At 40.5% G+C, this 25,729-nt stretch overlaps 1 protein-coding gene across 7 annotated transcripts in view; it reads right to left on the reverse strand.

Moving 5' to 3' along the window:
• The window catches only part of LOC124501493 (cationic amino acid transporter 3-like), a 214,991-nt gene that overhangs the window by 62,508 nt on the left and 126,754 nt on the right, over positions 1 to 25,729 (reverse strand). The window contains exon 1 of one of the 7 annotated variants that reach the window (XR_006959768.1): positions 16,646 to 16,728. The exons of 3 other annotated variants lie outside the window; for them this stretch is intronic. Coding sequence is in view for 2 of the 4 variants with exons in the window: in XM_047065719.1 (XP_046921675.1) it covers positions 15,009 to 16,790 (1,782 nt within the window). In the remaining 2 variants the exon portion in view is untranslated. Of the gene's footprint in view, positions 1 to 2,497; positions 2,513 to 14,707; positions 16,980 to 25,729 lie in introns of those variants that run through there. 3 more of the 7 variants (XR_006959772.1, XM_047065719.1, XM_047065718.1) reach the window with 3 other exon arrangements.

Consider the following 25,729-nt stretch of genomic DNA (forward strand, 5'->3'; position numbering starts at 1 on the left):
GAGAGAGGAGAGAGAGAGAATCCCAAGCAGACCCTTCCCTGGAAGTACAGAGCCCCATGCAAGGCTCGAACTCATGAACCATGAGACCATGACCTGAGCTGGAACCAAGAGTGAACACCTAGCCAGCTGAACCACCCAGGCACCCTGAAGCAAGGGTAATTCCTAATCACTATATCTATGAAATATGGGGCTGGTGCTACTCTTCACCTCAAAATTTTGTTAAAGGCATTACAACATATTTGTGTAAAAATTTCAGTACATGTGAAACCATAGCCACATGTTGTCCTTTTTCATTGTAATCAATTTTTAATACTTCTAATACCTAATTAGTTGTATTAGATAATAAACTAATCATATTGAACTTGAATCACCTAGATGCTTCCCCCAGAAGTTCAGAATACTCGAATACCCTTGAGGTTCATTTAATAAAACATATTTAACCTGAAAAAAAAAAAAATCCCATAGGAAACAGTGTGATATAATGATTAAATACAGGGACTGAGTTAAAATGCTTAACCAGAAGCATGACTCCAGGCAAATTATTTCTGTAAACCTCAACTTCCTCCATCTCTAAAAGGAGGTAATGAAATGCCTATCTTACAATAGTACTGGGGGGATTTAATTCTATAAGGCATGTAAATCACCTCAGAGATAATTCATGACAAATTCTCAGTACATAGTATATTTCCATATAATTTCCTTTCTAATGAACAAACATCTCAAAATTTTTATGTAATCATTAATATAATTTGTTAATAGATAGAAATTAGTCATATTCAAATAACTCAGCTGCCAGTGATTAAACCCTAACCACTAAATAGTTATATAATGGAATTTATTCTTTTGTCCATATTTTTCTCTAGGAAATTATGTCTGACAGGTAAAGTTATTTTGGTCAATTCTCTTAAGGAATTTAAACATGGAAATATTAGCCAAACATTTTCATAGGATTTTGTCTCTTTGGAATATACTTCTCAGTATATTTACAAACAGATAACTGAATTCTTTTAGGAGAATTTGCAAGAAAAAGATAGTTGAAATGGAAGGCAGTAGTTAACTGTAAATTGAGGAGGTGGAGGATGTAGAAAAGGTATATGATAGAAGTATTCAACTCATCAGAATATTTTACAAGGCTTCAACATTTTTAAATAGCTGTGCCCTTGATTTTGGCTTTGTGGAGCCAAGGCCAAAAAGTTAAATAACGATCAGAAATCATTAATAGTGTATTTCAAACTGGGTTTCCAAAAATATGTGGAGGTACCATAGAATAATGGAGTCCTAAGAGCCAGCTAAGACCAACAAGGCAGAGAAGAGACTTTAGGACCAGTTATACAAAGAGGAAAGGGACACAGTTGAACAGAGAGGATGGGAAGACAGTACCTAAGGTTGGGGGAGGAGGGAACTGGCCAGTATAAATGTTTGGAGGCAAGTCCCAGCAAGCATATGTGGTGAGTGTCATGTGTGGGAGACACACAGAACAAATGAAGTCAGCTGTAGACAGTCTATAACAAGAGCTAACAAGGACTCAGACTATAGGTAGGCCAGTCTCCAGCCCAACAGCATGGGTCAACACTGAATGCTACTGTTGGCCTCTCCAGAAAGAGAAGTAGGAATTTTAGTTTCCATTTTCTCCTTGTACTTTAAGGAAATGTTGGTTGCATTCCTGGTTGTTTTGGACACACAGACTCGTCCTCCTGTAATGAATCTGAGTGTTCAAAGGTATGATGCTCCTCTCTATTGTACTAAGGGATAAAGTGAAGCCTGGAGCAGAGAAGACTATTGGATCCAAATTTGAATTGTATTTAAGAGCTGAGTTCTGCTTGGGCTCACTTTATATCCTTAGGATTTATTATTGTTTTATTTTAATATTCATTTTTGAGAGAGAGAGTGCAGGTCGGGGAGGGGCAGAGAGGGAAGGAGAGACAGAATCTGAGGCAGGCTCCAGGCTCCAATCCATCAGCACAGAGCCTGTTGCAGGGCTCGAACTCATGAACTGCAAGATTAAGACCTCAGCTAAAGTCAGACACTCAACCAACTAAGCCACCCAGGTGCCCCTATGTTCTTAGGATTTCACTGCTTATCTTCCATTTTCCTCTTTTCCCCCTGAACATCCCTTAAGGAGATGCTGAATTCCACTTAAGCCAGGTGAGGGAGTGGTTAGATGTGGAAGTAGAAGTTGTTACAGAATGACTTCAGAAAGACTACTATGCTTTGGGTTAGCTGCCTGCCACAGCCCTGACTCCCTAGATTAAGGCACGATATTCTCATTTCTAATCCCATTTGGATTCACAGATGTAAGTGGCCACAATGGAAATATCCTGAAAAGTCTGAATACTGAAGTAGAAACTTCTCAGTGACCATTCTGAGCAATCAGTAAAGCCATATTGGCCCTAAACCTTGAAGGAAAAACTGAATTCAGTTTTGCTGAGTAGAGTACAACTTTAATACAGCCCAACTGCAATTAGAAGCTAGGGACTAAGTCGTTCCTGAAACCCACCTGGAGAATTGCTCCCCAAGTCCTCTCTATTCTCCACATTCTGCCACAGAAGATAATAAAAAGGGGTTGTGCCACACCCTTCTGTAGAAAAAAGGTATATTTGGGAAATAGTTTGGAGGAAATAGTTTGGAGGCATCAAAATTATAAGCAATTTTAGGGTACAATCAAGACCTGGCTGCTTAACCCTACAATAAATTGGACTTCAAAGGCACTCAGCATTGGTAGGGAAAAAAAAAAAAAATACATGTGCTTGCAAGATGATATGTGTTTGATGCTCATGGAAAAGATGAAAAAATAGGTCATCATCATGTAATGAGCTTGTAGGTGTCAGAATGTGTGCTGTTGGAGGAGATAGGGGAAGGGAGATGGAGAGCAATCAGCAAAGCAAAAAAGGGCTGGAAATCAGACTCCTATCCCCACGATCTTCCCTTTGGTTGCAGACAGTGGATGGGCCTCTGGGGGCACAGGTGGACCCCTCCCCCATTTTTTCTTTCTGGGACTTCCCTTCAATGCTCTCCCCAACTGGATTTCTGACATTAATCACCTCTCCCATTTTGAAATCAGCCAGTCAGGCTATTGAAGCATTGTTAATGACACCATTGACCAAGGTATCAATCAGGCAAGAGAATTTGAACTTGGCTCAAAAGGGCTCTTGGCCTTCCTTCCCTGAGGTAGAGATCTCCAGGCAGTAAATGAAGTCATCCACAGGGCAGCCAGGTGATCCATCTAACAATGCATTCCACGTGGGAAGTTCCTTTTACCAAGCTCTTTTGTTATTCTTCATAACATGCAGTGGACACACCAATCTGTCACCTATTAGTTGCAGGATTTCTTATTCTTCAACACAGGCCACAAAATTGGTAACAGCATCAGGCTAAGGCTCTGGTATATACAAGTTGGTGCAAAAGGGTATAGAGTCCCAGGACTGGAAATAATCTTAAGAAGTCATTTCAAATACCCCCCCACCCCGCCTCTAAGAGGATCAACATACCCACCCACCTAGAAGGCAGTCTTCTTTCCTCTTCCCAAATACAGAAGTAATTTGCCTTTCTCAGACTGTCCATTCCCAGCTATAGTCACACAATGATGTAAAATGCCCCCTGCGTGTTCCAGGTTTTACCTTTAGGAAGCACCTAATCTAAGTTTTCTTATGGAATGTAAATATCTATATTAACTTCTGTCAAAATGCTTACTAAGCAACAAAGCAGTGAATACAAACCAACAAAAAGGCTTGAAAAGAGGAAGAACCAAGAACCATTCAAAGACAGAAGAAGTTAGTTAGAGAAGGCTTCCAGGAAGAGGGAGTATGAAGCTGGTTTGGAGAAGAAAGGGGCAGAAAGGAGAGAAAGATGAAGATATGCCAGCCTGATGGAGGAGGGGAAGTGTGTGAGGGATGTTTCAGAGGCCAGAAAATGTGTAGCATGGACAGGAGGCCAGGAAGCAGCTTGAATCAGCTGACGTGGACCATAGGGAGGGACAGAAAAGAACTGAGTAGAAGGAAGTTGACAGTAGAGTCTTGCAAGTAAAACTAGAGTCTGAATGTGACAAGCAGTAGCATGGTGTAGTATTAGGAGTCTTGAAGTGTGAGTCAAAAGACATGGGTTCCAGTCCTGGATCTGCTACCATCTCAGGCACTATAGGTCTTAGTCTTCTCATGTATAAAATAAGACCATTGGACAATAAACACATGAAAAGATGCTCAACATCACTCATCATCAGAGAAATGCAAATCAAAACCACAATGAGCTATCACACCTGTCAGATTGGCTAAAATAGAAAACACAGTAATCAAGAGGTGGTGGTGAGGATGCGGATACTAAGGAACCCCTCAAGCACTATTGGTAGGAATGCAAACTGATGCAACCACTGGAAAACAGTATGGGGGGGTCCTCAAAAAATTAAAATAGAACTACCCTGTGATCCAGTAATTCCACTAGTGGGTATTTACCCAAAGAATACAAAAACACTAATTTGAAAAGATGTACACAGCCCTATGTTTATTGCAGCTTTACTCACAATAGCCAAATTACGGAAACAGCCCATGTCCATTGATAGATGAATGGATACAGAAGATGTAGTGTGTACATGTGTGTATGTGTGTGTGTGTGTGTGTATTTAATGGAATATTATATATAGAATAGAATATTATTCAGCCATAACAAATAATGAGATCTTGCCATTTGCAACAGCATGGATGGATCTAGAGAATATATTGCTAAGTAATTTTTCAGAAAAAGACAAATACCATATATTTTCACACATGTGGAATTTAAGAAACAAATGAATAAAGACAAAAAGACAAACAAAAAAGGAAACCACTTTATTAACTATAGAAAACAAACTGATGGTTACTAGATGGGAGGTGGATGGAGGGGATGGGCAAAGTAGGTGAAAGGGATTAAGAGTACACTTATCTTGATTATCACTAAGTAATGTATAGAATTGTTAAATCACTGTATTTTACATCTGAAGCTAATACTGTATGTTAACTATATTAGAATTAAAAAAAAAAAAAAAGAGCATTGGATCAGAAGACCTAGAGAGTCCCTTGTAGTTCCAAAACTCAGTGCTAAGGTACCAGAGACAATACGGACTGCCATAGTTGTTCTTCCACAAATCCATTTAATATTTTTCCCTTATACAACACAAGTCTAAATTCCCTTCATCCCTGCGACTGAATTACAACTTGAGTTTATTTACAATGTCAAAGATTAATCCTCTAAACTTGGCAAGCTCACTGGTTGAGCAGCAAGGAAATGTCTCTACAGAAAGAACAGATTCTGTAAATTCTTGGTCAGTTACGTAGGATCATTACTAAATTATTTTAAAAGGATTGTGCGTCTACACTCTCACTACTCTCTCTGTCAGATGATTTGCTTCCTGAACTAGGAAGGCTGTCCAGGCAGGGACCTTAAAAAGTTTGATATATTCCAGATCCTTTAACTGCTGGGATTTTAGATGATAAATAAACTGCACAGTGGAACTGAATCAACCTATTCACAGACTACAATGGGGCAAGACAGTAAGTTACTGATATTGCCCCTTCAAAGCATTCTACGTAGCATAACACTTCAACTGGCTTTAATTAAGGAAATGTCAGCTTTCCCATGCTTCTGCCTCAGGATTTATGGTGGATTTTAAATGTTTATTTTTCTGTCTACCACCCTAGGCTGCAAGCTCCCTGGTGACTTGTACATCTTCAAATAAGACCTAGTATAGTGACTAGTACCTGGTTGGTACTTGTATATTTGTTCAGTGCATGAATGCATAAAGAAATGGCAACCTAATTGAGAAAGACGTTGTAGTGTCTAGGCTTAGTCATGTGCTACACAATCACTCACTCCCTTCTGCCTCCTGGGCCAATAACTTAGCTTAGTCATATGCTACACAGTCACTCACTCCCTTCTGCCTTCCTGGGCCAATGACACCTCTTGCATCAGAATTAGAGATCTACCCTTCATCCCCGTACCTCATGCACATCTCCATCGTAAAGCTCTGATCATGCTGTATTAGAAATGCTGGGTTACTTATCTATCTTCCCACCAACCTGAAGCCACCTAAAAGGTAGAGACCTTGTCTTATTCATTTTTGCCCTCCTTGTCCGCAGTAGTAGCTAATATAAATAAGTCTATTTGTTGACTGAATCCAAGAAGCAAGAAGCTTATGTTTCCAGTGTTATGACCAAAAAAAGAACCCTTTAGTATATCAAAGGTCAATCTCTTTGACAAAAGATATACCCATAACACTGTGCCTACTTGACCAAAGGAGAGGCTTGCAGAAGCAATCACATGGATATTCTAAGCCTCTAAACATGTTTCAGAAAGACAAGCATCATCTACACAGATCAAATTATCTAGGTAACTATTCACCTCTAGCACCTGGGGTTATTATGAATTCAAGCTCTCAGTTGCACTATGAGGGGTGTGGAATAAAGCAAAAAATGCAAATGCAGGCTCTGTCACCAGAGATGCCCTGACTGAAACACATCAGTGAGAATGAACAGAAGGAAGCTGAAAAGCATTAATGCTGTACAATTAGCCAAAGAAAGGCATCAGACAAGGTAAGGCTCTGGGGTACTTGGCTTGGGGAATGAGCAGGGTAGCTGGTCATTCATATTTTGACAAACTGTCCTCTTGTTGGCCCAGAAGAGCTTCTGAGGAAATGCTGAAAAATGGGCCTCCTGAAGTGAAAATAAAATTTGGAACCACCTCTCAACCCCAACCCACCACCTCCATTTCACTATTCTACCATAATTTGGGTCACTTATGTTCTTAAGGATTTGAAAGAAAAGCAACCATATTACAGATGGGTTTATGATGTGCCTTTGAGCTCAACCTGCTCAGCCTGAGTCACTATGAGGTGCTCTGTAGGTGCTATGCATGGATCTCCTTGCTCAGCAGCCAGCAGATGAAAGAACCAGGTGAAAAATGAGGAAAGGCAAGCTCTGAAAGTGCCCATGCTCAGAGTCCTGGGGAACATGGGACAGTTTTCTGGTTCCACAAGGGAATTGGAGAGAAGAGGGATGAGACAAACTGATAGAGGATGAAAACAAACTTTGAGAAGAACCTACCAACCATTAAAGTTGGAAACACTCCCAAGAAGATAGTGATGGCTGTCTTAAAAGGCCAGAGAAACAAAGAAACCAATAAAGGACTAAAGTCAAAGGCATGGAAGACACAGACCAAAAAATTGGAAAAAACCCAAAAAGTGTAACTTTGGCTAGAGAAGGGGCTACACAACATAACACCAGCACAAAGTGCAAACGTTTCTACCAGGCACAAGCTGTGAAGTAGGCTTGCTTGACAACTGGGAGACATTTTTGACAGGATTGTGGTGTGTGTGTTTTCAGGGTGGGTCAGTGCTGAGAAGGGCGTTTGGAAAACCATTTCTTTGGGTCAGTCTGGAGGAAGATAGTGGAGAAAGGAAAGCTTGGAAATGTCATTCAGTTGTTTGAAACCCATTATGCTGATCCATCCAATGGGGAAGCACCAGATTGTATCCCCCACTGCAACTTATCCATATAGGTAAGCCCAGACAGTAAGGGCTCCAATAAGCTGGCTTCCTACCCTGGGATCCAGGGAAGGCTTCTGGCCCAACCAGCTTCTACACCTACTCTCTGCCTCCACCTTCTGTAAGTAATGGTGAATCCAGCAGCTGCTCTTAAGTCAGCTTAGGCACAGAGTTTGATGATATTTTCTGACTTAGGGCAGCCTAATGGATTTCTTTTTCAAAATCCATTATCTGTGATCAAGTCATAGCACCCATGTAATCCTCAGGCTCCTCCCTGACCATCATAGCAATCCCCTGGCCTCCAATGATAATACAAGTGATCATATTGTGATGGGGGAGGATTTTTCCTATTATTTATGTCCTCATAGCTAGGTAGTTAAGGGCTACTTTCTGAAGTTTGCCCCCAATGCCTACTACTATTTAAGAAGCATTTATTTTCTTCAAGGACATTTTTTTGAAGGGACATGGATCTCATTGAAGTAAAAAAAAAAAATGCCATCTACAAATGAGTAAATTGAAAAGAGACCAAAGATTGATACAACCATTAATTATTTAAAATTATCTTTTGAGAAGACTCATAGATAAAATCATGAATGAAAGAGGAGAGAGCACAGCCAACACCACAGAAATACGAATAATTTTAGGAGAATAATATGAAAAATTATATGCCAACAAACTGGACAATCTGAAAGAAATGGACAAATTCCGAGACACAAACACTACCAAAACTCAAGCAGGAAGAAATAGAAAATTTGTTTTGTTTTTTTTTTAATTTTTTTTTCAACGTTTATTCATTTTTGGGACAGAGAGAGACAGAGCATGAACGGGGGAGGGGCAGAGAGAGAGGGAGACACAGAATCGGAAACAGGCTCCAGGCTCTGAGCCATCAGCCCAGAGCCTGACGCGGGGCTCGAACTCCCGGACCGCGAGATCGTGACCTGGCTGAAGTCGGACGCTCAACCGACTGCGCCACCCAGGCGCCCCAGAAATAGAAAATTTGAACAGGCCCATAACCAGCAAAGAAATTGAATACATTTTCAAAAATTTCCCAAAAAATAAGAGTCCTGGGTCAGATGTCTTCCCAGGGAATTCTACCATTTAAAGAAGAGTCAATATCTATTCTTCTCTAACTGTTCCAAAAAATAGAAATAGAAGGAAAGAGTCCAAACTCATCCTACGAAGCCAGCATTACCTTGATCCCAAAACCAGAAAAGGCCCCAGTAGAAAGGAGAATTAGACCTATATCCCTAATGTACCTGGATGCAAAAATTCTCAACAAGATACTAGCAAGTCAAATTCAACAGTACATTAAAAGAATTATTCACCAAGATCAAGTGGAATTTATTCCTGGGCCACAGGACTGGTTTAGTATTTGCAAATCAATCAATGTGATATACTGCATTAATAAAATAAAGGATAGGAACCATATGATCCTGTCAATAGATGCAGAAAAAGCATTTGACATAATTCAGCATTCTTTCATAATAAAAACCCTCAAGAAAGTCAGGATGGAAGGAACATACTTAAACATCATAAAAGCCATTTATGAAGAGCCCACAGCAAATATCACCCTCAATGGGGAAAAACTGAGAGCTTTCACCCTGAGATGAGGAACACGACAGGGATGTCTATTCTCACCGCTGTTGTTTAACATAGTGTTGGGAAGTTCTAGCATCAGCAATCAGACAACAAAAGGAAATCAAAGGCATCAAAATTGGCAAAGATGAAGTTAAGCTTTCACTTTTTGCAGATGGCATGATACTATACATGGAAAACCCGATAGACTCCACCAAAAGTCTGCTAGAACTGATACATGAATTCAGCAAAGTTGCAGGATACAAAATTAATGTACAGAAATCAGTTGCATTCTTATACACTAATAATGAAGCAACAGAAAGACAAATAAAGAAACTGATCCCATTCACAACTGCACCAAGAATCATAAAATACCTAGGAATAAACCTAACCAAAGATGTAAAAGATCTGTATGCTGAAAACTATAGAAAGCTTATGAAAGAAATCAAAGAAGGCACAAAGAAATAGAAAAACATTCCATGCTCATGAATTGGAAGAAAAAATATTGTTAAAATGTCAATACTACCCAAAGCAATCTATACATTCAACTTAATCCCAATCACAGCATTCTTGTCAGAGCTAGAACAATCCTAAAAATTTCATGAAACCAGAAAAGACCCCAAATAGACAAAGTAATTTTGAAAAAGCAAAGCAAAGCTGGAGGCATCACAATTCTAGGCTTTAAGCTGTATTACAAAACTGTAATTATCAAGACAGTATGGTACTGGCACGAAAACAGACACATAGATCAATGGAACAGAATAGAGAACCCAGAAATGGATCCACAAATGTATGGCCAACTAATCTTTCCTATATGGCAGGAAAGACTATCCAATGGAAAAAGTGAATCTCTTCAGCAAATGCTGCTGGGAGAACTGGACAGTGACATGCAGAAGAATGAAACTTGACCACTTTCTTACACCACACACAAATATAAATTCAAAATAGAAAAAAAAACCTAAATGTGAAACAGAAACCATCAAAATCCTAGAGAAGAAAACAAGCAACAACTTCTTTGACCTTGGTCACAGCAACTTTTTTTAATTTTTTTTAAAATTTACATCTAAATTAGTTAGCATATAGTGCAACAATGATTTCAGGAGTAGATTCCTTAGTGCCCCTTACCCATTTATCCCATCCCCCCTCCCACAACCCCTTCCATAACCTTCAGTTTTTTCTCCATATTTATAAGTCTCTTCTGTTTTGTCGCCCTCCCTGTTTTTATATTATTTTTGTTTCCCTTTCCTTATGTTCATCTGTTTTGTTTCTTCAAGTCCTCATGAGTGAAGTCATGATTTTTGTCTTTCTCTGACTAATTTCACTTAGCATAACACCCTCCAGTTCCATCCACATAATTGCAAATGGCAAGATATCATTCTTTTTGATTGCCGACTACTACTCCATTGTGTGTGTGTGTGTGTGTGTGTGTACAAACATATACAACATCTTCTTTATCCATTCATCCATCGATGGTGGGAATGCAAGCTGGTGCAGCCACTCTGGAAAACAGTATGGAGGTTCCTCAAAAAACTAAAAATAGAACTACCTACGACCCAGCAATTGCACTACTAGGCATGTATCCAAGGGATACAAGTGTGCTGTTTCGAAGGGATACATGCACCCCTGCGTTTATAGCAGCACTATCAACAATAGCCAAAGTATGGTCACAGCAACATCTTAGTAAACATGTCTCAGGAGGCAAGGGAAACAAAAGCAAAAATGAAATATTGGGACCTCATCAAGATAAAAAGCTCTGCACAGCAAAGGAAACAATCAACAAAACTAAAAGGCAACCAATAGAATGGGAGAAGATATTTTCAAATGACATATGGGATAAATATCAGTATATTTATCGGTTAGTATCCAAAATCTATAAAGAACCTATCAACGTCAACACCCAGAAAACAAATAATCCACTGAAGAAATGGGCAAAAGACATGAATAGACACTTTTCCAAAGAAGACATTTGGATGGCTAACAGACGCATGAAAATACACTCAACACCATTCATCATTAGGGAAATACAAATCAAAACCACACTGAAATACCACCTCACACCTGTCAGAATAGCTAAAATTAAAAACCCAGGAAACAACAGATGTTGGTGAGGATGAGGAGAAAGGGGAACCCTTTTGAACTGTTGGTGAGAATGGAAACTGGTACAGATACTCTGGACAACGGTATGCCATTACCTCAAAAAATTAAAAATAGAACTACCCTATGATCCAGCAATTGGACTACTAGGTATTCATCCAAAGGACATAAAAATGCTGAATTCGAAGGGGTACATGCAGCCCAGTGTTTATAGTAGCACCATCAACAATAGTCAAATTATGGAAAGAGCCCAAATGTCCATCAATTCATGAATAAAGAAAATGTGGACACATGTTCCACATATGAAATATGTTCCATTCCATATATATGTGTATACACACATACACACACACACACACACACACACACACACATTTATATGGAATACTACTACTCATGAATCATAAAGAATGAAATCTTGCCATTTGCAACAACATGGATGGAACTAGAGTGTATTGTGCCAAGTGAAATAAGTCAAGCAGAGAAAGACAAATATCATATGAGAACAAACTGGAGGTTGCTAGAGGGGAGGTTTGTGTGGGGATGAGCTAAATGGGTGATGGACATTAAAGAGGGCACTTGGGATGAGCACTGGGTGTTGCACGTAAGTGATGAATCACTGGGTTCTACTCCTCAAACCAATACTACGATGTTAACTAACTTGAATTTAAATAAATACAAATAAAATAATCTTTTGAGATGTACTATTTGTAGGAGGAAAAGGCTCCATATTTCTACTGAGAAGTTAAGAGGGAATCACTATCTAACATTCACAAAGTTTATTTAGAGAATTTTTATACCCATTACTTCAACCAATCTTCACAAACATCTCATATGGGGATGGGAAAAGTAGGCATTAGTATTATGATGCTCATATTTTTAAAACTACAAGTGAATAAATGGAAGCCAAAAAATGATATTACTTTAAGGCTAGGCATTGGGAAGAATCTGTAGGGATTGTGAAACATTGTGAAGTGATTCTCTATGATTTCCCCACTGTGAAAGCATTCATGATGGTATTTTAATCTCAGTGTTTCATGAAATGAAGTGAATGTTCAGAGGGTGCCGTATTTCCCTTGCTTCATTTTACATGTATGTGGAGGAGTTTAAACTGGAGCCTTGGTCTTCAATGTGAGGTCCCTAGAGCAGTAGCAGCAGCAGCAGCAGCAGCATCTCCTGAAAACTTGTTAGAAGAACAAATTCTGGATCCCACCCAGATATACTGAATTCCAAATGCTGGGGTCAGAGCCCAACAATGTGTATTTTCAGAAGCCCTCCAGGTGAGGTGACATCCATTGAAGTTTGAGCCTCATTGAACAGAGTACTATTCCTGGCTTCTCTCTGCTTCCTTCTCTCTCTGTGTCTATCAGTCAGTTAAAGAGACAGTACTGAGCATGCCTAGCTAAGCTTCTTACAGATTTTTTTTTGTGGTTTCCTTTTTTTCATCTGGATCCAACATGCTCACAGGACAAATGCACTCCAATTTGCTCATACACAAGAAAATCTAATAAAAACAGGCTCTCTCTTGTGGTAGGAGGTAGGGTGTGCTCGGCAGTGCTTGTGATGAAGAGTAAGACTGTCTAACTTAGTGATGCCAGATTAACAAGCCAATTAGGCTGAGGCTGATGGTTTAATCATTTGTCTCTATGTCTTGAATATCATAGGAGGGGGAAATGTGGTGTTATTTATTGTACCTCTACAACTCCAACAATAGGTTGTAGTAAAAGTGGGCAGAATGCAGGTTCAGATCACTTGTAGTAGAGACCAAATTGAGAGAAAAACAAGACAGAAGAACAAGACAATATCCTACAATTTTTTAACTAAAGAGAACTTTAGAAATTATCAGTTGTGAACTCTCATGTTACAGACAAATAAACAGAGCACTGAGGGAACTGAGGGGCTTGCTCAAGATCACAGTGCTAGTTAGTGGTGGAAACAAGACTAGAACCAAGGACACTTGGCTGTCAGCTGTGCACTTTCTGAACTAGTGGACCAAAGCAGACAATAGTAGAGAAACTTTAAAGTACATGAATGCATACATGACCAAGTAGAAGAAGCAACCCCAGGGATTTGTAGCATGGGCAGTGGGTTCAAAGCCAAAGTACTTTGTGATCAGAGGAAAGATCTGGCTTCAATCTACCTGTGTATGTTCTGTTGCCCATCCTCCTTCCTACTCCCCCCCACCCCCACAGCCAAGCGTCAAGCTACACAACCTGCTCAGTGTGCTCCGACCACTTCTTCGTTTTCCTACTGTTGTTCTCTCTGCCTACAGTCTCTCCCTGCTGCCCATGTGTGGCAAAATCCTATTTGTCCATGGAGAGAGCTAACCCAAATGTCATTCCTCTACAGTCTTCTCTGATTTCACCATCAACTGTCATCACTGTGGCAGCCACAAATGGTCATTCTCCACTCTGAATTTCTAAGACACCTCATTTGTATTTACTTATTATGGCAACACTTTTTACTTTTTGTTACAGTTGTGCTTTACCTCTTGTATTAGAATATAAGCCCCTTAAGGGCAGAGGCCATATTTCATCTTTTCTTTTGTCTTTTTCTAATTTTCTTTATTTTTTTATTGAACTATAATTAACACATAGTGTCATTATATTACTCTCAGGTGTAGAATAAAATGATTTAACAATTCCATACATTTTTCAGTGCTCAACAAGTTAAGTGTACTCCGAATTCCCTGTATCTATTTTACCCATCCTCCCACCCATTTCCCTTTTGGTAACTACCTGTTTGTTCCTTGTATTTAAGAGTCTGTTTTTTTTTATTTGTTTGTCTGTTTGTTTGTTTTATTAAATTCTACATGTGAGTGAAATCATATAGTATTTGTCTCTGACTGACTTATTTCACTTAGCATTACATCTTCTAGTTCCATCCATGTTGTTATAAATTGTAAGGTTTCTTTTGTTTTTTTTCCAATGGTTGATTAATATTCATATATATATATATATATATATATATATATATAATCTCCTTTATCCATTCATCTACTGATGGACACTTGGGTTGCTTCCATATCTTGGTTATTGTATATAGTGCTGCTGTAAACATAAGGATGCGTATATCTTTTGGACTTAGTGCAAATAAGAAACTTTTCCATAGCAAAGAAGCCATCAGCAAAACAAAAAGGCAACCTACTGAATGGGAGAAGATATTTGCAAATGATATATCCAATAAGGGGTTAATGCGAAATATACAATGAACTGACATAACACCAAAAAAATTCATTCAAAACATGGGGAGACACCAACACACACATGAAAAGATACTCAGCATCATGAATCATAAGGGAAATGCAAATTAAAACTGCAATGATATATTACTTTACACGTCAGAATGGCTAAAATAAAAAAAAAAAGACAAGAAATAACAAGTATTGGCAAGGATATGGAGAAAAGGGAACCCTCATATACCGTTGGTGGGAATATAAATTGGTGCAGCCACTTTGAAAAACAGTACGGAGGTTTCTAAAAAAAATTAAAAATGTAATTATTATATAATTCAGTAATTCCCTGACTTTGTATTTACCCAAAGGAAACAAAAACACTTTTTCCAGTTTCTTTTAATATTTTTTAAAGCCAATATGCAGCTACAGACGTAACTGAAAAGTAGATAAGGGGGGAAAAAAGAAGGAGCAAAGACACATCCTTGACTCACAATAAATTTTTCCCCCACCAATATCCCATAGGAGACCTCATTTCCATCTGCTAAAGAGTACTCAAAATTATTGTGTAGGGGGATCAGACTGCATTCAGGTATGATGATGTCAAACTAAATATGTATGGGCACTGATGAGTTCAAGGTCCACAGTTTTGGCCCTACCTTAAGTGGAGTTGGCCATTCCAACTCCCTCCACACTGTGCTTGATCCCATAGCTGAAATAGATAGCAAGCCCAATAAGCGTGGAGACACCAAATCTGGCCCAGGTGCCAGCTGTCATCTGCATCATAAGGTAAACATTCATGAAGATGCTCAGTAGTGGGACAAGAGGCAGGGCAGGGACCTTAAAGTAAAGGGGACTGGAGCTTTGAGGCTGTCTCCAGATGACCCCAGTGATCCCAGTGATGAGCATCAGGAGCACAACCACTGAAATCCACACTGGGTCTCCAGAAAGCAGGACTGGCCACTGGGCCAGCACCAGGCAAAGAAGAGTGAGCAGCAGAGCAAGCAGTGAGGAGCAAACATGGACAACCCGGCCAGAGAGTGGAGTAGGGGTGGAGCTGCCTGGAAAAAGTAGTCCCTGTAGAGTTAGCCTCTCTGCTGCAGGTCCATTCTCCTCCTGCACCTCTGCTTCATTTTCCTCATTCCTCCTCTGAGGCTGGTACCTGAGGATGAGAACACAAAGAGCCACCAGGGAGTAAGCTAGCAGGGACCCAAGTGACCTGAAGTTCACAAGATCAGTGAGTCCAAAGAAGACTGCCATGACTGGTGCAGTAATGCCAAAGATCACAGTGGCCACGATGGGAGCATATGTGCCAGTTTCTATCCTGGCAAGAACAGGGAACAATAGGCCATCCTTTGCCATCTTGTGTATCAACTGACGTATGGGTAACATAGAGCCCAAGAGGCTAGATGAAAGACTACAGAGGAATCCAAAAGCTACAACATAGTAGGCAGGAGCCCAGCCAATATGGAGAAATGCCTCAGGCAAGATGCTCCCAGGTTGAAGCTTGTAGTAGGGCACCATAAGCGTAAGTGCTGAAGAGACACCAAAATATACCAGAAGGCAGATGAACAGTGAAATCACAATGCCCATGGGGACTGAATGCTGGGGATTCTGGGCTTCTTCAACTCTTTCAAAAATATTGTGGAAACCAATAAATGTATAGAAACAGGTAGCTGCTCCATGGAGAATCCCCTCGAAGCCGAAGGGCACAAATCCTCCAGAGCCCAGGGGGCTCAAGCTAGAGGTGTCATTGAGTCCAGCCGTTATGTAGTCGTCTTCTGTGAGCGTCCAGTTGTGCAGATCCCCCTTAATGAATCCAGAGATGATGACAAAACCAAGAACCAAAAGTTTCACCAATGTGATCACTTTGGTAATCAGGAAAAACTGACTATGGTTCAGAGTCTGCAATTCCATGAGCAACAATACAAGGCCCACAACAAAGAAGACTAGATATTCTGCAAGGACTTGGGGAACATACAGTAAGATTCTCTCACGCAGGGTCTGAGAGATCTGGTTCCCAAGCAGATTGGCAAAAGCTAAAATCCAAGCCCGGGTTACATTGGCTGTATCAGCCACAAGGGAGAAGATGAGGTTCCAGCCAGTGATAAAAGCCCAGAGTTCACCTATAGTGACATAAGTGTAGAGATATGAAGAACCAGAGAGGGGAACTCGGGCAGTAATCTCAGCATAGCACAGCCCAGACAACACAGAAGATAGGCCGGCCACCAAAAAGCAGATCACGATGGATGGTCCTGCTTGATTGCTGACCACCTCACCAGCCAGGACATACACACCTACACTCACTGTGCGGCCTACACCCAGGGCCACTAAATCCAGAGTGCTCAGTCTTCTCTGTGGGTCATCTTCAGCCACTGGTTCCTTGAGCGGAGGTCTATGTACCAGCTTTTGACCAAATCTGCGAAGTGCCTGATGCAGCATCTAGCTGGAATTGAAGAGGATTCCAGGATCAGAAAGCTATAGTAAGCCCAGGAAGCATAGAATCTGGGATTTGGTTCGGTGAGCCGGAGTTAAGCCAAGTTGGGTTGACGCCGCCAAGTTCTGTTGCTCTCAAGGCTTTAAAGCTATTGCTTCGTATTTCATCTGGTATGTGTTATCCCTCTATAATGCCTAAAGAAACAATAAATATTTACTGAACAATGATGTTCAACCAACCACAGAAAACTCAGAAGTCCAATGTCACTTTTTGCAGCCCAAGAATCACAGAAACTGACACCAAAAGATGTCATAGAAAAATCAATCTTGCTTTTCCCCCCAGAAAAAGTGAAAAATACTTCCTAACATTCTCCTATTTTACACACCACATAACATAATCCCATTTGGGTTAATCTAATTCATGTAGCTTCATATACTAAACTATAAGACACAATGCAGCATAAATATATTATGGAATAATTCACACATGGGATATTTACATGGTGCTTGAACATGAGTTATGACCCATTAATTCATGGAGTAGAAGGCCTCACTGCAGTTATAGGACTATTTCTAACTATCATCTGGGTTTAAAATACAAATAGTGTTCCCCGGGTCTCAAAACCCTTACCTCCAAAATCAGTTAGCCAAGGTCAGATGTCACTTTGTCTCCCTTTACCCTCATTCTGAATCATTCATTTAGCTGTGCTGATGTCACAGAATGTACAGTCCAACCCTTCACTCTTAGCTTCCTATGCCCACAGATGTGATGTGAAAAGAGAGGAAGAGGAAGGAATGGTCAGGGACTGCAAGAACTACCTTCAAGAACTATAAGAACAAGCTGCAGGGTAAGGAAACACTGGAGAAATGAATGCAACATCCAACCAAGAATCCATTACTAAGAACAGAGGAGAGCCAGAAAGGCCATAGTATGAATTCTGGAATTCAGTAAACCTCACCCAAAGCTCCCAGATAAAAATTAACTACAGTTTTACATCCTCAGTTATGAGAGTGTGATGAGTAGGGAGGAAAGAAGTAAGTTACTTAGCTCAGTAGCTCACAACAAAAACAATTCCTTCTGTCTCCTCTCTCTGGATTTCAGAAGAGAAGGTGAGTTCGCTTCTGCAGTCTCCTTTCTGGCCACAGTGTGCTCTGTAAACACCTCACCATCTGTGATGTCAGCTGATAGCCGCCTGGAAAATCTGCCCTGTTCTGTAAACTTGTATGAAAACACTCACTTGTAACTGTCTATTGATTTTTCACAAGGAGTTATTTTAACGTTCTCAAATCATTGTCTGAATATGTTTTCTTAATGAAGAAAACTTTCTAGTAGTTCCCCCTTTCTCCTCCTCTACTGCTACTATTCAAATGGGCCCCTCTTCAAGGGGAGTGAGGCTTTAAATGAAGAATTCACAGCAATGCCCCAGAAATGAGTAGTGGGGAACAGAAAAGACAAAGTCATGCAGACTTCACTCTCCTCTCTACTCTGGCTTTGGTTTTGAGAGAATTTTAGAAAGTGTTGTAAGAAGTTTTAAAAAGCAGAACAAGTCAAAATTGAAATATCTTCTCTATAGGTTATCAAAAGACATCCTTATGTTGTGGTTCTGACCTTCTGTCTACAAATCCATCTAGACTTCTTATTTGCCATCCACCAGTTCCAATGTTATGATTTACCAACAACATGGGAGATAGATAAGGAGGGTCAATTCTTAACTCATGGAACTTTCTATACTATGAATGTGATTGATGTGTCCCCCACCCACCCCCAGTCTTCAAACCCTTCAGTGGTTCCCACTCTCCTTCCTTCATAATTCTTCCTTCCTTCATCACCTCACCTGTGCTGATTCCCCTATCCTCATCCCCTGCCCAGTTCCTGATCCAGCTGTGAAATTCCACACTCACCCTGTTCTCTTGCCTCTAATGCCCTCTTATCCCTCCCCTTAGTTAACCTCTACTTCTCTTTCAGTTCCAGCTCAGATGTTGCTTCCCAAGGAAGCCTCCCCTGACCTTTGTGCTGCCCTTCCTATGTATGCCCTTCCTCATAACACCTGGGCTTCTCCCATATGCCATCTATGCTAATGTATCAAAATTCCAGTGGATGTATGTATCTATATACACATATAGAACATGGACTGGAAGAGAATTTGTTAAATACACTAAAGCAAGTGCATCCAGTGAGGAGGGGAAGTGAGAAAGAGCTCAGGATGAAAGGGGAAAATAAAATACCTTGAAAAGGGGCCTGACAGAAAGCTATGGTTCTAAAAGTTCATGACTGAGGGAGGGGTTGACTCTACTCAGTACACTTCAGGATCAACAAAGGAACTGCATGAGGTGATGTCATGAGAGGATCTGGTTCAGAGCCTGATAAATGGCAGGCACTCAACAGATTTAAATTGAAGGAGAATCAGAATCCTATAATTGTCAGGACATGGAGAATACAGAGAAGGGATACCTGCTAGAAAGAGGGTGGAGAACAAGGGAAGATGGGGCACCCCACCTACTAGTTCTCTCTGAACCTATTTCCCTTTTCCCAGTTCCTCTTTCTCCTTCAGCTCCTTCAACTGTCTCTAGAGGCTTCTTACTGGGCACTAAGGATGCTTGTACCATGTTTCTCTGGGGAACCGTCCCCAGTCACCTACCTTCCAACAAAGAAAAATATGTTTCCTAACATTTGTTCAATCACACACCCCTCTGAGGTTGGTCACGTCAAAATAATGTCATCAACATTCTGAAATCAATCCATGGACCCTGAGCAAGAATCCCAGAGGATGACCATCTAAATGGCAGGGTTGGAGATGGGTAATGAGTTTGATAATTTCTGTTTCATTCAACTATGTTGTGCAGGGTGGCCCTTGAGCTCTTCCCACTTTTACTGAAGATGAGGGACAGTGGATCTTTAGACAAAATATAAAGATATCAGAGAAGCAACCCAAAAGAACCAAATATCTGGGAATTAAAAAATCATGTTTTATTGACTCCAACAGAAGCAGGCAGAACAAAGAGATGAACAAGCAAACTTGTAGAAGAGAAAGCCAACCCATGATTGGGAATACTGAGAGAGCTTACCACAAATTTAGCTAATAACAACACAGAGAAACTTTGTCCTCAAGCACAATTTCAGAAATGCCCTTTATTTGTGCAGTATTCTGTGGTTATTCCAATGGTTTATATTCAGTCCGGACTTTCTGACCTACCTGTCAGAGCCCCACATTAATTCTTCCCCTATTCTCAGGCCCATCACCTCCTTGCTAACTCAGGTCCTTGCATTCTGACTTAACCTTCCTGGGATGAGCCTTGGGCTTGGGTAAGTTATCTACCCTACCAGGGATACCCTCCTCACTCCTTTCTTTCCAGTCTTGACCCTCTAGCCTTTTTCAACCCTATTCTACAACCCTCCCCCTTTCCACTTCTAGGAAGCCTTTCCTAAACCATCCCAACTGGTGCCTGGGTGGCTCAATTGATTGGGCATCCAACTTCAGCTCAGGTCATGAACTTGTGGTTTGTGAGTTTGAGTCCCCACAATGGGCTCTGTGCTGATGGCTCACAGCCTGGAGGCTGCTTCAGATTCTATGTCTCCCTGTCTCTCTTGTACTCTATCTCTCTCTCTCTCTTAAATATAAATAAATAATAAGCAAAAGTTAGGGGCACCTGGGTGGCTCAGTTGGATAAGCGTCTGACTTCAGCTCAGGTCATGATCTCACAGTTCTTGAGTTCGAGCCCCTCGTCGGGTTCTGTGCTGACTGCTCAGAGCCTGGAGCCTACTTTGGATTCTGTGTCTCCTTCTCTTTCTGTCCTTCCCCTGTTCATGCTCTCTCTCTCTCTCTCAAAAATAAAAAAAAAAGTAAACATTAAAAAAAAAGTTAAACAAAAAGGAAAGAAAGAAAGAAAGAAAGAAAGAAAGAAAGAAAGAAAGAAAGAAAGAAGAAAGAAAGAAATGTAGAGAGAGGCCAGGGAATATGAAGCCAGGTTTTATGAATTCCATAATGCCCCAGGGTTTCCCTTACCTCCTCTCCTCCTCCCTGTATTTCCTTTAGTCTCTGAGCTCCTTCCAAACTTCAAAATAAAAGTTCCATCCCAAGTCTCCCAGAACAACTCTTGTCAAGTTGAACAATCCACCCACAAAATTGCAGGCCATCTTGCTTTCCCAGCCAGCCCCACCCACCCACTCTCCTTTGTCCTGGAGATCATTGGGTTCACTCCTTTGTCTCTAGAAAGGTACTGCCCTCACTCTGGACCTTTCCTATTCAAAACATTTTTCCAAGGCAGTAAGTTCCACTGGTCCCCGTGATTGGATGTTAACACTTGATCAGGAAGTTGGTCCTGTGGCTCCTCCCAAATAGCCTCAAACATAGTTTGGATACCAGTTGCCTTGCTAAAAGTTTGATAAAGACTTGAGAGGAAGGCTACTGAGGCTGTTAAATAATTATTTTTAAGCTCTCAGAGTTTCAGAGAAGTGGACTTTAAATGCAGCATCTACAGAGATTATTGCAATCCGTTTGTATCCAAGCACAGCTCCTTCCTGATCCCAAAGTATATAGATTCTCTCATCCTCTTTAAAATTTCCAGAAAATGAAAACTCTGGAGCCAATCAAACCAGTGGCTCCCAAACAAACAAGAATAAAATATTCTGGATAGCCGAGTTTCCCCAGAGTTTCTGGATTTCTAACTCAGCACCTCTGCAACTTGGGTAGGAGGCAGTCATAAACACAAGAGTAGAGGCTTTGAGTGTAGGGCAAGAGTTTTAAGTAATAGGAAGTGTTGTGTACATGTACACCAACATGTCCAAAAGTGAAATAGTTCACAATACATATGAAAAGGTAAACAGTCAAAAGCCGTCATGACACTGGTGCTGAGTCTCATGCCCAACGGTAGAAGAAATTGGTTAACAAATCCAAATGAAAATGGAGTTGTCCCATTTTCTCTTTCAGTTTGTGCCTTCTCTTCAAGTCTGTGTTCAATAATGGTCTTTCATTTATTCAAATATATTGGCCCCATTTATTCATAAAGCAAAGGGAAACACAAACATTTCTCCACTCAAGTTGCTTAAGTTCCTGCAGTAGGAAGCAAACAATAAAAAAGTAGTATGAATAGGTATTGTGTTGGCATTGCAATCAGTACTTCAGAGAAAAAGAAAGCAAGAAAGGGTTAGGATGTGCTCAGTAGGTGTTTTGATTTTAAAATGGGTGCTCCAATACAGCCTCGCCTTCACACTGTTGTGCAACCGTCACCACCATCCATGTCCAGAACTTGTTCGTCTTCCTCAGCTGAAACTGTACCCATAAAGAGTTAGTTCCCATTCTTCCTTCCCTGTAGCTCCTGGAAACCACCATTCTGCTTTCTTTCTCTATGATTTTGAGTACTCTAGATACCTCGTATAAGTAGAATCATACAATATTGTCATTTTTTGACCAGGTTATTTCACTTAGCATAATGTCTTCAAGATTCATCCAGCTTGTAACATACGTCGGCATGTCCTTCTCTTTAAAGATGAATAACATTCCATTGTGTATATCTCAATCTTGTTTATATATTCATCTACTGATGGGCATGTGCATTGCTTCACCTTTTGGCTGTTGTGAATAATGCTGTTATGAATACAGTTGTAGCTTTTGAGTCCCTGCTTTCAATTCTATAGGGTATATACACAAGAAGTGGGATTACTGGATCTTGTGGTAATTGGATATTTAATTTTCTGAGCAACCACCATACTGTTTTCCACAGTGGCTTCCCCATTATACATTCCCAACAGCAATGCACAAGCATCTCAATTTTTCCACATCCTTGCCAATAATTGTTATCTTCTAGTCTTTTTAAAGGTAGCCATCCTAATGGGTGTGAAATGGTGCCACTTGGCTATTTTTGAGGAATAATAAGGAGGTCTGTGGGGCCAGGAAAGAGTGAGTGAGGGGTAAGCAGTAGGGGATGAGGTCAGAAAGAAAGCAGGAAGCCAGATCCTTCATTGTAGGGTCTGACAGTCAGTGTGAGGATTTTAGCTGTTACTCTAGATGTGATGGACACCCTAGAAAAAGTGATAGTTTTACATGTTGACTACCGATTTTCATGTTCTGTAAACTAAGTATTGGGTTCTGTAAGGAAAGTCCTCCTCTAGAGTTTGAAAACAAGGCATGGAGACAAGTTTTGTAGAGATCTCAATAGATGTCTAGTGTATCTGGTAATATGACAAGGACTGAACTAGCTGCATTCTTGCCTCTGCCTCCCTCTCTAGGTGTCAAAGCAGAGATGTCATACAGCCACCCATGGGATACATACACACACACACACACACACACACACACACTCCCACCCAGACCTTGCACAAGGAGAACACCCAGTTAGAGAAGAGGTCAGGAGTAGTAGGTGGGGGGGGGGTGTTGCTGAGGATCAGAGCTTCTGTCTGATGGCGCATGAAGCATGCCTTTCCTTCCCGAGATGAAGCCTGAGGTACAAAGAGTTAATTTGCCACAGCCAAGAAAGTACCCCACAATTTACAGTCCAGTTTGGTGATGTCAGAGATCTGACATGAGAACTGAGGTCCAAGTCTCTTTCACCACAACAAAGTGAAAGTACAAAGGGAGTAACCCAAGTCAGCTGAAATAAAGTGCAATATCTGTGACATTTATATTTTTCTCCAGTGTCATCACCTTGACAAATGAACACATGCACAGCACAGAGTTTTATTACTTCCACTGCTTTACGTTATTTGGAAAATAGGTCACCTAGTGCTCTGGCATTAGGCAATATACATGATATTCAAACTGTAATAACTACATTGAGTCTAACCTGCAGAGGTGGGGAGTGGTACAATAGTCAAATGATCGGATTTATGTAAAAGAGGATTTCACTTGTTTCAAGAGGATGGGGAAGTATCCATGAAATGCCCTTATGCTATAAGCTCCCAAAGAAAAGAATTTTCTCCATTTGTTACCATTTTTCCTGTACTGTCTGTAGATACCTACAATTATGGGCTCAGTGTACTTTGGGTTGAGTCTAAAGTGATAAATTGGATGGTCCTTCAAGTTGAAACCACAAAAAATTTCTAAGTGAGAAAGACTGGATTCAATCTATCAAAGATCAGATTTCCACTAAGTGTATCTTAATACAAAGACAAATTCTAAATTAGAAAATTCAAGCACCATAGTGATTGTTTGTAGAAAAGAACTCAAACAAAAGCAACATCCTTCTACCCCCAAAATTATAAACACCACCACAATTATTCCCAAGTCATCATGTACTCATATACACACAGTGCAAGACAACGGTGGCAAATAGTGGATTTCCCTCAGTGGGAATTTACAATTAAGGGCATTTTGTGAACACTTCACCACCAGCCAAAATAAGTAAAAGATATATAACTAAGAACTAGGAAGGGTAATCCTAAGTTATAAATGAATTGTCAAGGCAAGAGTATGTCAAGATACCAGATGGCTTCCTAGTTGATGAAAGGTAAGAGTTGTAAGAACCTCATTTTCCTTGTTGGCAAGACTATGAGTGTCTTCTGTGCACCATGGATCAGCCTGAGAAGGCCACATGGAAGAGGGGGAATTACCCTATTTTGGCATTGTATGTAACTGTTTCCCAGGACAACATCAATTCAAGCTACATCTTCAGATTGGGCCATGATCCAATAAATAGAGACTCTTTTAGGTCTTCTTCCATGCCCCCCACCAAAAACACAAAATAAACTCCACCACACCTTGAACCAGTAAATCCAGTTTGCCAACTAAACAGATTCAGGTAAACATTTGCTACAGATATTAGTACAGATCTAGATATTAACATATATTAATAATAATTAATTAATATAAGATAATAATTCTCAGTGTTGGTCTGTGCAGACAAGGAAAGGAGAGAGAAACTACTGCAGTAGTCATAAATGTATGACTTTCCCTGCGGAAAGAGAAGTAAATGTCAGATAGCTTCCTTGAAAAGTTGTAAAGAGGGGCGCCTGGGTGGCTCAGTCGGTTAAGCGTCCGTCTTCAGCTCAGGTCATGATCTCACAGTCTGTGAGTTTGAGCCCCGAGTCAGGCTCTGTGCTGACAGCTCAGAGACTGGAGCCTGTTTCAGATTCTGTGTCTCCCTCTCTCTGACCCTCCCCCATTCATGCTCTGTCTCTCTCTGTCTCAAAAATAAACATTAAAAAAAAATTAAAAAAAAAAGAAAAGTGTAAAGAAAGCTGAAGTAACCAAGCTCAAACTAAAGAAAATAAATATCCAAACTTATCTCCCTGGAGTCTTCTGAGAACAACCTCACTAAGCGATCACTTACTAGGCATCCTCCCACTTATGATTTTACTTTGTGCTGTATTCTATTTGCATGTTACTTGGAAGAAGATTTTGTCTCCCTGTCTAAAATAGAAACTCCTTATGGTAGAATGTGCTTCATGTTCTCTCAATGAGGCTAGAAACCCTAATTCTGCAAGTGAATATTACTAGGTACAACCAAGACTTGAACTTGAAGATATGGTAGTCCACAAATCGTATGCTCATTAGACCTAGAGGAAACACAACCACCTCTTCCAACTCTTCTACCTACCCTACCACCCCCAGCACAAAACCTCTCAAATCCCATCCCAGTCTGGCAAAGACTGAATTCCAAGTGAGAGAAAACCCACGCTGATGCAGACTAACACACTCCAGACCAACTGTATGTAGACCAAATCCATTAAGTCAAATGTAGACAAATTTGTCTGTAGATGTAGACCAAAACATTTTCACTTCCTTCCCAAAATACCTGTATAGTCCTTGTTACATGCAGACACCATACTATCATTGCACCATTATTTAGGTAAACAGATAGCCAGAGCTTCTCAAGAGGCTGTGTATACTCCATATTATCTAGTATCTTTCTGGTATGGCTGTGAACAAGCACCCTTTCTTAGTCCTTCTGGAACAACTGGAGAGAAGACAGAGCTAAGTGCAACATTCCTGATTTATGATTTGACACAT

This window comes from Lynx rufus, unplaced genomic scaffold (assembly GCF_022079265.1).
Source record: "Lynx rufus isolate CCGP_SWC_20201006 ecotype Redwood Valley unplaced genomic scaffold, mLynRuf1.p SCAF_7, whole genome shotgun sequence".
NCBI lineage: Eukaryota > Metazoa > Chordata > Mammalia > Carnivora > Felidae > Lynx > Lynx rufus.